The sequence below is a fragment of the Acinonyx jubatus genome, chromosome B3 (assembly GCF_027475565.1).
Source record: "Acinonyx jubatus isolate Ajub_Pintada_27869175 chromosome B3, VMU_Ajub_asm_v1.0, whole genome shotgun sequence".
Classification (NCBI taxonomy): Eukaryota; Metazoa; Chordata; class Mammalia; order Carnivora; family Felidae; genus Acinonyx; species Acinonyx jubatus.
In genome coordinates this window covers 53,781,480-53,794,231 of record NC_069386.1, presented here as the reverse complement: position 1 = coordinate 53,794,231, position 12,752 = coordinate 53,781,480, and the positions used below count along the sequence as shown (strand labels likewise).

The 12,752-nt window shown below is 36.7% G+C and overlaps 1 protein-coding gene across 2 annotated transcripts in view; it reads right to left on the bottom strand.

The window, feature by feature from the left end:
- Positions 1-12,752, bottom strand: part of SECISBP2L (SECIS binding protein 2 like) — a 66,663-nt gene that overhangs the window by 33,162 nt on the left and 20,749 nt on the right. Inside the window, exons 8-11 of one of the 2 annotated variants that reach the window (XM_027067218.2) lie at positions 8,283-8,417; positions 6,489-6,569; positions 5,817-5,984; positions 5,548-5,689 (exon numbers count right to left, since the gene is read on the bottom strand). In XM_027067218.2, coding sequence (XP_026923019.2) covers positions 5,548-5,689; positions 5,817-5,984; positions 6,489-6,569; positions 8,283-8,417 — 526 coding nt within the window. The remainder of the gene's footprint in view (positions 1-5,547; positions 5,690-5,816; positions 5,985-6,488; positions 6,570-8,282; positions 8,418-12,752) is intronic. The other variant, XM_027067219.2, reaches the window with a different exon arrangement.

Here is a 12,752-nt window from a genome sequence, read left to right as displayed (position 1 = left end):
TCTTTCCTGCTTTGTCAAAGATTAGCTGGCCATACATTTGTGGGTCCAATTCTGGGTTCTCTATTCTATTCCATTGGTCTATATGTCTGTTTTTGTCCCAATACCACACATACTGTCTTGATGATTACAACTTTGTAGTAGAGTCTGGGATTGTCATGCTTCCCACTCTGGTTTCCTTTTTCAATATTATTTTGGATATTTGGGGTCTTTTGTGGTTCTATACAAATTTTAGGATTGTTTGTTCTAGCTTTCAGAAGAATGCTGGGGCAATTTTGATTGGGATTCCATTGAATGTGTAGATTGCTTTGGGTAGTATTGACTTTTTAACAATATTTATTCTTCCAATCCATGAGCATGGAATTTTTTCCATTTCTTTGTGTCTTCTTCAATTCCCTTCATAAGCTTTCTAGAGTTTTCAGCATACAGATCTTTTACATCTTTGGTTAGGTTTATTCCTAGGTATTTTATGGTTCTTGGTGCAATTGTAAATGGGATCAATTTCTTGATTTCTCTGTTGCTTCATTATTGGTGTATACAAATGCAACCGATTTCTGTACACTGATTTTGTACCCAGCGACTTTGCTGAATTCATGTATCAATTCTAGCAGCCTTTTGGTGGAGTCTTTCGGGTTTTCCATGTAGAGTATCATGTTGTCTGTGAAAAGTGAAAGTTTGACTTCTTCTTTGCCAATTTTGATGCCTTTTATTTCATTTTGTTGTCTGACTGCTGATGCTAGGACTTCCAACACTATATTAAACAACAATGGTGAGAGTGGACATCCCTGTTGTGTTGCTGATCTCAGGGGGAAAGCTCTCAGTTTTTCCCCATTGAGGATGATATTAGCTGTGGGCTTTTAATATAGGGCTTTTATGATGTTTAGGTATGTTCCTTCTATCCTGACTTTCTTGAGGGTTTTTACTAAGAAAGGATGCTGTATTTGTCAAAATGTTTTTTCTGCATCTATTGACACAATCATATGGTTCTTATCCTTTCTTTTATTAATGTGATGTATCACACTGACTGATTTGCAAATATTGAACCAGCCCTGCAGTCCAGGAATGAATCCCACTTGATCATAGTAATTCTTTTCATATGCTATTGAATTCGATCTGCTAGTATCTTGTTGAGAATTTTTGCATCCATGTTCATCAGGGATATTGGCCTATAATTCTCCTTTTTTTGTGGGGTCTCTGGTTAGGGAATCAAAGTAATGCTGGCTTCATAGAATGAGTCTGGAAGTTTTCCTTCCATTTCTATTTTTTGGAACAGCCTGAGAAGGACAGGTATCAACTCTGCTTTAAATGTCTGGTAGAATTCCTAGGGAAGCCATCTGGTCCAGGACTCTTATTTGTTGGCAGATTTTTGATAGCTGATTCAATTTCTTCACTGCTTATGGGTCTGTTCAAACTTTCTATTTCTTCCCATTTGACTTTTGGTACAGTGTGAGTGTCTAGGAATTTGTCCACTTCTTCCAGGTTGTCCAGTTTGTTGGCATATAATTTTTCATATAATTCTCCAATAATTGCTTGTATTTCTGAGGGACTGTGATAAATCCATTTTCATTCGTGATTTTATCTATTGGGGTCCTCTCTCTTTTCTTTTTGAGAAGTCTGGCTAGGGGTTTATTAATTTGTTTATTTTTTCAAAACAACAGCTCTTAGTTTCATTGATCTGTTCTACTGGGGTTTTTTTTGTTTTTCTGTTTTTGGATTCTATATTGTTTATTTCTGCTCTGATCATTATTATTTCTCTCCTTCTGCTGGCCTTGGGGTTTCTTTGTTGTTCTGCTTCTAGTTTCTTTCAGTGAGCTGTTAGATTTTGTATATGGGATTTTTCTTGTTTCTTGAAACAGGCCTGGGTTGCAATGTATTTTCCTCTCAGGACTGTCTTTGCTGCATCCCAAAGGGTATGGATTGTTGTGTTTTCACTTTCATTTGTTTCCATATATTTTTTAATTTCTTCTTTAACTGCCTAGTTCACCCCTTCATTCTTTAGTAGTATGTTCTTTAACCTCCATGCATTTGGAGGTTTTCCAAAAATGTTTACAATAGCATTTTCAACAATAGCCAAATTATAGAAAGAGCCTAAATGTCCATCAACTGTTGAATGGATAAAGAAGATGTGGTTTATGTATACAATGGAATACTACTTAGCAATGAGAAAGAATGAAATCATGCCATTTGCAGCAACACGGATGGAACTGGATGGTGTTATGTTGAGTGAAATAAGTCTGTTAGAGAAAGACAGATATCATATGTTTTCACTCATATGTGGATCTTGAGAAACCTAACAGAAGACCATGGGGGAAGGAAAGGAGAAAAAATAGTTACAAACAAAGAGGGAGAGAGGCAAACCATAAGAGACTCTTAAATCTAGAGAACAATCTGACAGTTGATGGGGGTGGGGAAGAGGGGAATATGGGTGATGGGCACTGAGAAGGGCACTTGTTGGGATGAGCACTGGATGTTGTATGTAAGCGATGAACCACAGAAATCTACCCAAAAACCAAGAGCACACTTTACACACTGTATGTTAGCCAAAATTATATATATATATATATATATATATATATATATATATAAATTAAATGTACATGCCACCTGAGAGGAGGCAGAAGGTATCCTAATTCCTGTTCACTGTGTATCACCACTGTGTATCACCACCTCTCCTCTTAATCCCATCTCAGGGGGCGCCTGGGTGGCTCAGTTGGTCAAGCTTCTGACTCTTGATTTCAGCTCAGGTCATGATCTCACAGTTTCATGAGTTCGAGCCCCACACCAGGCTCTGCACTGACAGCGTGGAGCCTGCTTGAGATTTTCCCTCTCTGTCTGACACTCCCTTGCTCATACTGTTTCTCAAAAATAAATAATAAATAAAAATCTTTAAAAAAGAAATCCCATCTCAGGATTAATTTCCCAAGGATCTTGCTCTACGCATTTACACATTTCCCTTTCATCTTTCAAGGTCTTCCTCGACCCCCAACTCTTTTCCCTATCTCCCAACAAGAAGCTAAATCTTCTGTATATAGAAGAAAGAAAAACAAAAAACAGACAAACCAACAAAACCATTGCCCTGACTGGCTTCCCCTTACGCTAAAGTACTATCACTCCCCTTTCCTCCCTTACTAAACTTCTCAATAGTCTGCTTTACCAGTTATTTACACTGATGTGGATGCTATCTAATTGTAGCTGATTGACAAGGTAAGCTTAGGATCCTTCTACGTGGCCATTTTCCCCAGAGGTCCTGAAGAGTCTGCTTTCTGGTCTCTGTCCTACCCATGTGCTCACAAATGCTATGGTCAAGATCACATACAAGCTTGCAATCACTAAATCTAATTCTTCTTGCTGTCCTTTAAATCTAAGCACACCACAAGACTTTATCCTTGAATATATTTTCCTAACTTTTCTTTCCCCTAACAACCTTATGTATTTCCAGAGCTACACTTCTATCTCTCTTTGAAACTCACTGACTTCTAACCTAAACTGCACATAACTACAATTTAAATAGGCACCATCAGGATATCCCTAACCAGCATTTCAAACACAATAGGGCTGGAGTCTGTTCTTCCCAACAAAAATTCTTCTTCCATGATCCCTATTTGATATCATTATAATCACCACAATCCTCCAACGAGGAGTGTTTGGAGTCCTCTTTAACCTGTTTCCACATTCCATCAGTTAAAAAACAAACAAACAAAAACCCTATCAATTCCTCATAATCTTTTGACATACCTACCATAGTCTCACTCTTTTCTTGGACTTCCCAAGAAAGTCCATTTTTTTGCAATCAATACTTTCTCATTTAAACACTGGTGACAGGTTAGAGGTTAATCTCATTTCCATCTGACAAGAATTATACTCTCCCTTCAAAACCCAATCCAAATGTTATGATACATGAAGTGATTTGTAATATCCTCCCCATACCTCTCCGTTGACTATTATAAATCACTCTTCTGAAAGTTCATAAAACTTTGCTGGTATCCTTCCTAAGGCACTGCTCTTTATTAGTTATTTATGTATGTCTTTCTCCCCAACTAGATTATTAACTTTTTAATCTGTAATTCCACAGTCCTTGACATGCTTTCCATGTAAATATTTACAGTTGTATAAATTAACATTTGCTAAATAAATCAAAGTTATAACAATAAAGCCATCACAGGTTAACAATCTCTTCTCCACAGTAATTAGTTAACATTTATTGAGTGATTATAACCCAGATACTCTTTTGACCACATTACATGTACCATCTCATTTACTCTTCAAAACAATCCTGAAGTAGGTACTATCAATACCTCCATCTTAATGTCAGGAAGTAACTTGCCAAGGAAATACACAGAAGAACAGATTTCAAACCTAGGCAACTCAATTCCAAAGCCCCTGCTTGTTGCCATGAGGCCATACTGCCTCCAGAATACTGCTAACTGTCAGTTCCACTGCTATAGTGCTTTACTCTTTCAATGAGATGTAATTGCCTCTCTCTCCAACTCAACAACATGCAACTCAAAAGCTCAGTACATATTCAATACTATTTTTACTAACAGTTACTCAAAGCTAAGGTTTATACTGGACACGTAACTAGCTGTAGGTATAAACATTCTGCACGTAGAACTAAAGTTATATTCTGTTAATTATCTTCTTGTCTAAAGACAGACCCTTTACATAGGAACAGAAGAAACAGAATATTCAATTCTGTGTCTTAACATCTGCTTTTTGTTGGTGCCTTTCCCCTTCCTTTATCTTACTTCTCTTCCTCTCTCAGGCTATGAAAAGAAATAAGGGAACACATAAGAACTGCTGAATTTTAAATCTGATAAGGTTTGCTAAAATATACATTACTGTTTCAGTAGAAAGCCAAATCATTCATATTCTCTCTCTCTCTCACACACATACACACACCTTGATCAAAATTCCTATGTTTCCCATTATCCAATTTAAAAGTTATAAAGCCAAATTAGTTGTGATTCTTATTTCAATCTCTGAGGAAGAAAAACATTAGCTGGTTCACAATTACACCAACTGACATTTGTACAGAGACCCGAAGGACCTGAAAGAACAAACCACACATTGATATATGAGGAAGGAGAATTCCGGGGAAAGGAAATAGTAAGCACAAAGATACTGAGCTAGGAGCATGTTGGGTGTGTCTGTGGAACAGCAAGGGGGCTGACTGGCTACAGCAGTGTGTGCCAGAGAGAATGGTGATGGGGGCAAAAAGGTCACAGGATCAGCTAAGATGTGGCTTTAGTCAGGACTCCAGCCGTACTCCAAGTGAGATCAATAGCTACTGGAGGGTTCTGAGTAGTGGAGTGATATAATCCTATTCATATTTTTAAAAGATCACTCCTTTCAAGATAGAGTGCAGTTATAGCAGGAGGGAAAGGTAAGTAACAGGAGGCTACTACGATGCAGTACAATGATGGGGCGACGAGGGTAACAGAAGAGCTGGTGAGAAGACTCTGGATTTTTTAGATATATATAATTTAAATTAACAATATTCAAAATACATTACCAAAAGCAAACAGCAAATTCCTCAAATAATGACATCACCTGTATATGACAGAGGTCTGGTATTAGTAATCTGCCGTGCTTTCATCGCTTGTTGTTGTTTTTCCAGAGCTGCTAACATGTCCCCCAAATCTAGCTGCACAGGTGTTTTATTCTTTTTTCCAGCTGCCTTTGATAAAGCTTCCTGCAAGGTAATATGAAAACATTTATTTTTTGTGACAGTATGAAAGTGTGGCAATTTATGATGATTATATTTGTCTTTCTGTCCCCAAGTCTACCAATTATATTTGTTCACAAAAATGAATAAATACCTGTAGTTTTTTTTGCTCCATACTTATTTCTGAATATTCTTGAGCTGTGGCAAGGGCTGCTGCTAAAGCTTTCTTCTTCTGACTTTTTGCACGTTTAGGAACGGAAGTTGTAATGGGAATTGGAGTCTGCACTATATTGATTGGTGAGTTTTCAGGTAAATCATCCAACTAAGATAACCAGACAAAAACACTGTTACTGATTCCACAAAAGACTACCTTAAGGAAAGACAATCCAGAATATGGGGTGTCCTCCAGTATAACTGGACAGGATCTTTGAGAATTCAATGTCATAAAGAACAGAGTAAGATGACGTGATCATTCCAGACTGGAAAATAATAGAGACAAAACAGCTTACTGCAATTGGTGATGCTTGTCTGGATCCTGGCCTGAAAACAAAATAACTCCCAAGTAAGTCAAGTTTTCCAACAAGTACGCTGTATGATCATTTAATTAATGGCGTTGTCTTGTCTGTAATAGAACTATGGATTTTATAGGAAAGTGTCTTTGTTCTGGCAATGCTGAAAATAAGTATGAGGTACTAAATACATGGTTTCTTGTCTACCATGCTGCCCCCCATGTCTTTATACTAAACTATAATACTTCTTTTCAACATAACCGTAGTTCAAAAGATGTTCAAGTATTTTGCTTATCTTTTTAAAAAGGGCCACTTACTACTTTTGAAGAAAGTTTCTGTTGAATAGTATCGTCTTTAGCATTTCCATTCTCGTTTAGCTCTCGAAATCCATCTTCATCCTGAAACAGTTCCACATGTTAAGTAAAAGCAGTTCAAAGCAATAACCTCTTAAGAAAAACATTTTACAATGTTGAAGAGTAATAAAAAATGGGCAAGTAATTTTTTAAATTCTAAAAGTAAACTATTTAAAGTCAGTCTTAAAAAGGAAATCTCATCTCTCATGTTACAATACAACTAATTTCATTATTCAACAATGGGGGCATATCTGCACACGTCCACCCTTTGGATTTCTATATCTACCATACCATTTTTATTAGTTCTACTTAAAAAACAAAAAGTTTATTAATGTGTCTTGAGAGAGAGAAAGAGAGAGAAAGAGAGAGAGAGAGAGTGAAAGAGAGAGAGAGCGCGCACACGCGTATGTGAGCAGGGGAAGGGCAGAGGCCGAGAGAGAGAATCCCGAGCAGGCTCCGCACTGTCGGACTCGATCTCACAAACTGAGATCATGACCTGATCCCAAATCAAGAGTAGGGCACTTAACTGACTGAGCCATCCAGGTGCCTCTAATTAATTCTACTCTTAAAATGGGTACGCAATTGGAAAGAAATTCAAAAAGGATTTTATCACATGTCAGATAATTTGGAAAATATTTTCAACAGATGGCTTAGTATAAATTTCGTAAATATATTCCCTGTCCTGCAATACTACACACACCTGTCAATAAGGTTAAAAAGCTAAGAAAAATTTTTTAAAACCCTATTCAAAGTAATTTCTTCACCAATCTCCTCCTTTACAGTGAAAATTATACCTAATACCTTTAACTAAATATAAGGATGGAACCAATTACATGGTTAAGTGCAAATAATAAATCTGTCACATGTACTGTTCTTCATAACTGAATAACATAACTCCCAAGTCCTTTAGGTCAATTACTAAGTTTATCTAACATATTATTCATCTCGAGCCTCTGGCCTCAAGCACATTTTCCAGTTTAATTTCCATCTATTGACCCATTTTATAGAAACTATGATCCAAAAAAAATGACTTATTCAAATGAGTTATGGGGGATGCTGTTCACCATGTTGACACAACCAAATTCTACCCATTCTTTAAAATCTGTTCCAACGGTTATCTCCACCCTATTACAAACTCAAAGGGATTTGTCCTTCCCTTCAATTCCGACCACACCCAAGCATTAGGTATGCAGGCATCTACGTTTCTCTGCTGTACAGCAACCTCCCTAAGGCTACTACGTTTATTCAATGTATCACTCATAGCACCTTATTTTACACATATAACAGGCCCCAATAACAGCCATATAGACAAATAAACAATAAAAATATGGCACAGACTTTCTGCCTAGTACAGCAACTAAAATAGCTTTGTTCTTCTCCAAGATTCTCCCACCTAGCAGCACAAATTAGCTAGACTAAACCATCCAAATCTAAAAAACTTGACAAAGAGACTAAACAATAATGAGAAAAATTAGGGAGAAAGTTTCATAGTAGGTTTAACCCAAGTAAAAACAAGTTTTACCTCTACATGTTACCTCAAAATACTCATAACAAAATTTATAAAAATAAACATTAACGAAGTTAACATTATACTATATATATCCAAGACAAAAATGAATCAGTACTTCTACGTAATTTATAATCTAATATCAGAATCATGTGTTAAGATATAAAAAGTACTTATCATAATGTAAGAAAATTAATTTCTTAATGGGAACATTTGCTATGACAGTTTATAAATAGAGCCTAAAAAAATACCTCAAAATATAAAGACTCAGAATTTGAGTCGCCTCTATGAGATTGACTGGTGTTTAACTGCTTATTATCTTGTCTCTTTTGCAAATTCTGTCTTCTTTCTGAGGAAGTACTATGTCCTCGGCATCTGAATCCAACCTGAGTAAGCCCCAGAAGGAAAAAATATATGTCTTATTATTTTAAGTGAACATTTACCTGAAATATAACACACAGAAAAGTACACAAAAGTAACTCAATGAATTTTCATAAAGTGCATGATTTATTATAAAATTTACATAATTTATTTTGACAAAATATTAAAATGTGATAATGCAAGTTAGATTCCCCCCCCCATACATGAATGCTGATCAGCTTTATTTATAATAGCTGAACACTGGAAAAACCCAGATGTCCTTGATTGGGAGAACAGTTAAACTCACTGTGGTAGATCCACACTACAAAGCAAAACTCAGCCACCAAAAGGAACAAACGATTGACATACTCAATAATCTGGATGAATCTCCAGAGAATCACACAAGTGAAAAATCCAATCCTAAAAGGACTATATGAGTTCACTTATAAACATTCTTGAAATGACAAATTACAGGAAGTGGGAAACAGATCAGTGGATTCTAGGGGTTAACGAGAGGCTGGTAGGGAAGGTAACAGGAGTGTGGCTACAAAAAGGAAAAACATGAGGGAACCTTGCAGTAACAGATCTGTTCTATATCTTGACTGTATCAATATCCAGGTTGTGAGAATGGACTACAGTTTTGCAAGATGTTATCATGGGGACAAAGTGCACATTACCTTTTTATTAAACTATGATAAGTCTTCTAATATCTGTGGTTTTATTAAAAAAGAAAGAAACAATTCCTAGGAAAGGTTAAAAATTAAAACCCTTATTTACAAGAAAATAGATTTAGGAGGATAAAATTTTCCTTCAATGCATAAATCATCATCCCATTAACAAATCTGTGAAATGTTCAACTGTCATAAAAGCAAGATTAAGAATCTTAAGACATTTCAAGCCCACCCCCCCCCATGCCAATGCATCTCTTAACCAGGACACTTAGAAGATGTGAGAAGTATCTTCATTACCAGTTACCAAAAATTCTAACAATAAACAGAAAATGAAGCAGATCTGGACCAGAAGGTACTAATATACAGGCTTTGGATGATGAAATCAAAGTATGCACACAAAGATCTGGAACCACCTAGCAATTCCCATGCTATGCAACTGGTCTAAAAAGACTTGCTGATAAATGGATTTTTTTTTTTTTTTTTTTTTTTTAAGAAACAGAATTTTTAAAGGCGGCTGGGTGGTTCAGTCGGTTAAGTGCCCAACTCTTGCTTTCAGCTCAGGTCATGATCTCACGGTTGATAAGATCGAGCCCATGTCAGACTCCAGGCTGACAGAACTGAGCCTCCATGGAATTCTCTCTCTCCCTCTCTCTCTGCCCCTTCCCACTCTCTCTCTTGCATGCATGCATGCTCTCTGAATGAAAGAAAGGAAAAAAGAAAAGGAAAGAAAGAAAGAAGGAAGGAAGGAAGGAAGGAAGGGAAGGAAGGAAGGAAGGAAGGAAGGAAGGAAGGAAGGAAGGAAGGAGGAAGGAAGGAAGGAAGGAAGGAAGGAAGGAAGGAAGGAAGGAAGGAAAGGAAAGGAAAGGAAAGGAAAGGAAAGGAAAGAAGGAAGGAAGGAAGGAAGGAAGGAAGGAAGGAAGGAAGGAAGGAAGAAAGAAAGAAAGAAAGAAAGAAAGAAAGAAAGAAAGAAAGAAAGAAAGAAAATTTTTATACTCTTTTGCGAGGTAGGCTGCATGACAGAATAAGCCAGAAGACAGTCATACTGCAAATTTAACTCTTCTACTCAACTACATCCTATAAATATCTCTTAAGAAACTGGATAATTTTCCAGATACCCAAAAGTTTCTCAATTTTAAATATTCACCTCATTTTAAAACAGGCTCATAAACTTGGACAGAGAAATGGACAGAGGCATACATAAGCAATGAAACAAATCTCAGTAAAATCTTAGCTAGCATATAAGCTGGTCGCTACATGAATGTTTTCTGTAAAATGACTTCAACTTTACTATTTAGAAATTTTCAGAAAATATTTCAAAAATTGGTTCACGAAAAGCAGCTCATACAAGACTAGTAAAACAAATGCAATTTATAATGTCTAGGTAAAAAAGAAACAACTTAATTCAAAAGTTATTAACATGTAAGTAAGTGCTAAGACTCAAGCCCCAAAACAGGGATGACTAAAACGCAAGAGATTAATTCTTGAGCACAACTTTTCTTTCTCTGGACAGTCACTATCACAAAAATGTAACGCAAACCTGCCCTCCAAAGGCATTAAAATTGTATCAGAAATAAGCCCTATTGTAAAGCAGTTAAGTATATATGCATTAATGTTGCTGCAAACACTAAAACAATTTTTTTTTTTAATTTTAGAGAGAGAGCGAGAACATGCAAGTGGGAGAGAGGGAGAGAGAAAGAGAATCTTAAGCAGGCTCCACACTCTGTGCAGAGCCTGACATGGGGCTCGATCCCATGATGCTGGGATCATGACCTAAGCCAAAATCAAGAGTTGGATACTCAACTGACTAAGCCACCCAGAAGGCCCTAAAGATGAACTTCTTAATGCTATTTAAAACATAAACTTGTGGGGGCGCCTGGGTGGCTCAGTCGGTTGGGCGTCCGACTTCGGCTCAGGTCATGATCTTGTGGTCCATAAGTTCGAGCCCCGCGTCGGGTTCTGTGCTGGCAGCTCAGAGCCTGGAGCCTGTTTCAGATTCTGTGTCTCCCTCTCTCTCTGACCTTCCCCCGTTCATGCTCTGTCTCTCTCTGTCTCAAAAATGAATAAATGTTAAAATAAATAAATAAATAAATAAATAAATAAATAAATAAATAAAATAAAACATAAACTTGTGTATGGCAATAATAATGAGCAAAGTCAACAATGAAAATGAAAACCTAGCAAAATATTTGCAACTCACATTACGAACTGAAGGCTCCTAAAATTTTTTAAATTTGGTAAGAGCTTGATCAAATAGATTTAAAAAAAATTTTTTTAATGTTTATTTATTTCCAAGGCAGAGAGAGACAGAGCATGAGTGGGGGAGGGGCAGAGAGAGAGGGAGACACAGAATCTGAAGCAGGCTCCAGGCTCTGAGCTCTCAGGACAGCCTGACGTGGGGCTTGAACTCACAAACCATGAGATCATGACCTGAGCCAAAGTCGGTCGCTCAACCGACTGAGCCACCCAGGTGCCCCTGATCAAATTGATTTTAAAAATGTACCAAAAGGAAAAAAAATAGATCAAGATACAAAAAAGAAAAAAGGGGGGGGGGGGGAGAAAAGATATGACCAAACAAGTTCACAAAAAAAATACAAAGAGCTGATAAACATATGGAAAGATGCTCAATATTAATATACCATTCTCAACTGGCATAAATCCAAAATCCTGAAAACATACACTCTCTAAAGCTATATGGAAAAAGGCACTCTCTACATTATTGTCAAGGCTTAAATGGTATCAAATAACAGAAGTGATTTAACCTTTTCACCCATCAGTCCCTTATCCAGGAATTTATTTTGCTGCTATACACACACATTTCTAAATGATACTGCAGCATGTCTATACCAGCAATAATTTACAAACAACTCAAGTGTCCATTAATAGGAAGACTACAGAAACTAACAAGGATATATCCATACTTCAAACAGGAGTTTTTTTAGAAGTGTGGAAGTCCTCTATGTAATAATATGGAAATGTTTCCAAGATACATTGTTAAGTGATAAAAACAGCACAGAAACAGAGTGGGAAAAACATGAGATACATAATTATATTTGCATAGAATGACATGAAAATATGCAAAAAAAAACCTAATTGAAAGGAAATTATAGGGAAGAGAGGACAAGGGAAGACAGGGTGAAAAGGAGTTTTTTTTTCCTTGTATAATCTTTTTCATGTCTTCTATTTTTCAACCAACTCACAAAATAAAACTTTTTTTTGTTTTGTTTTTAATTTTTAGATTCTATCCATTGTTTAAAATTAAGATTACACTGAGGTCCTTGGGCGACTCAGTCAGTTAAGCGTCCGACTTCAGCTCAGGTCATGATCTCGCGGTTCCTGAGTTCAAACCCCACGTCGGGCTCTGTGCTGACAGCTCAGAGCCTGGAGCCTGCTATGAGTTCTGTGTCTCCCTCTCTCCCTGCCCCTCCCCCATTCCTGTGCAGGTGCACATGCTCTCTCTCTCTCTCTCAAAAATAAATATTAAAAACAATTTTTAAATCAAATTATTAAAGTAAGGTTACATCAGAATACAGAAAGAATCTGTTCAAATGTTAAAACACTGGTAAAAATATTAAAAAAGTTAAAACAGCATGGTACAGGTACCAAAATCTGATAAATGTAACAAACAGCCCAGAAACAGCACCTAAAACATAAGAAATTAGCAAATGAGTAAAAGCGTAGAACAAATCAGAG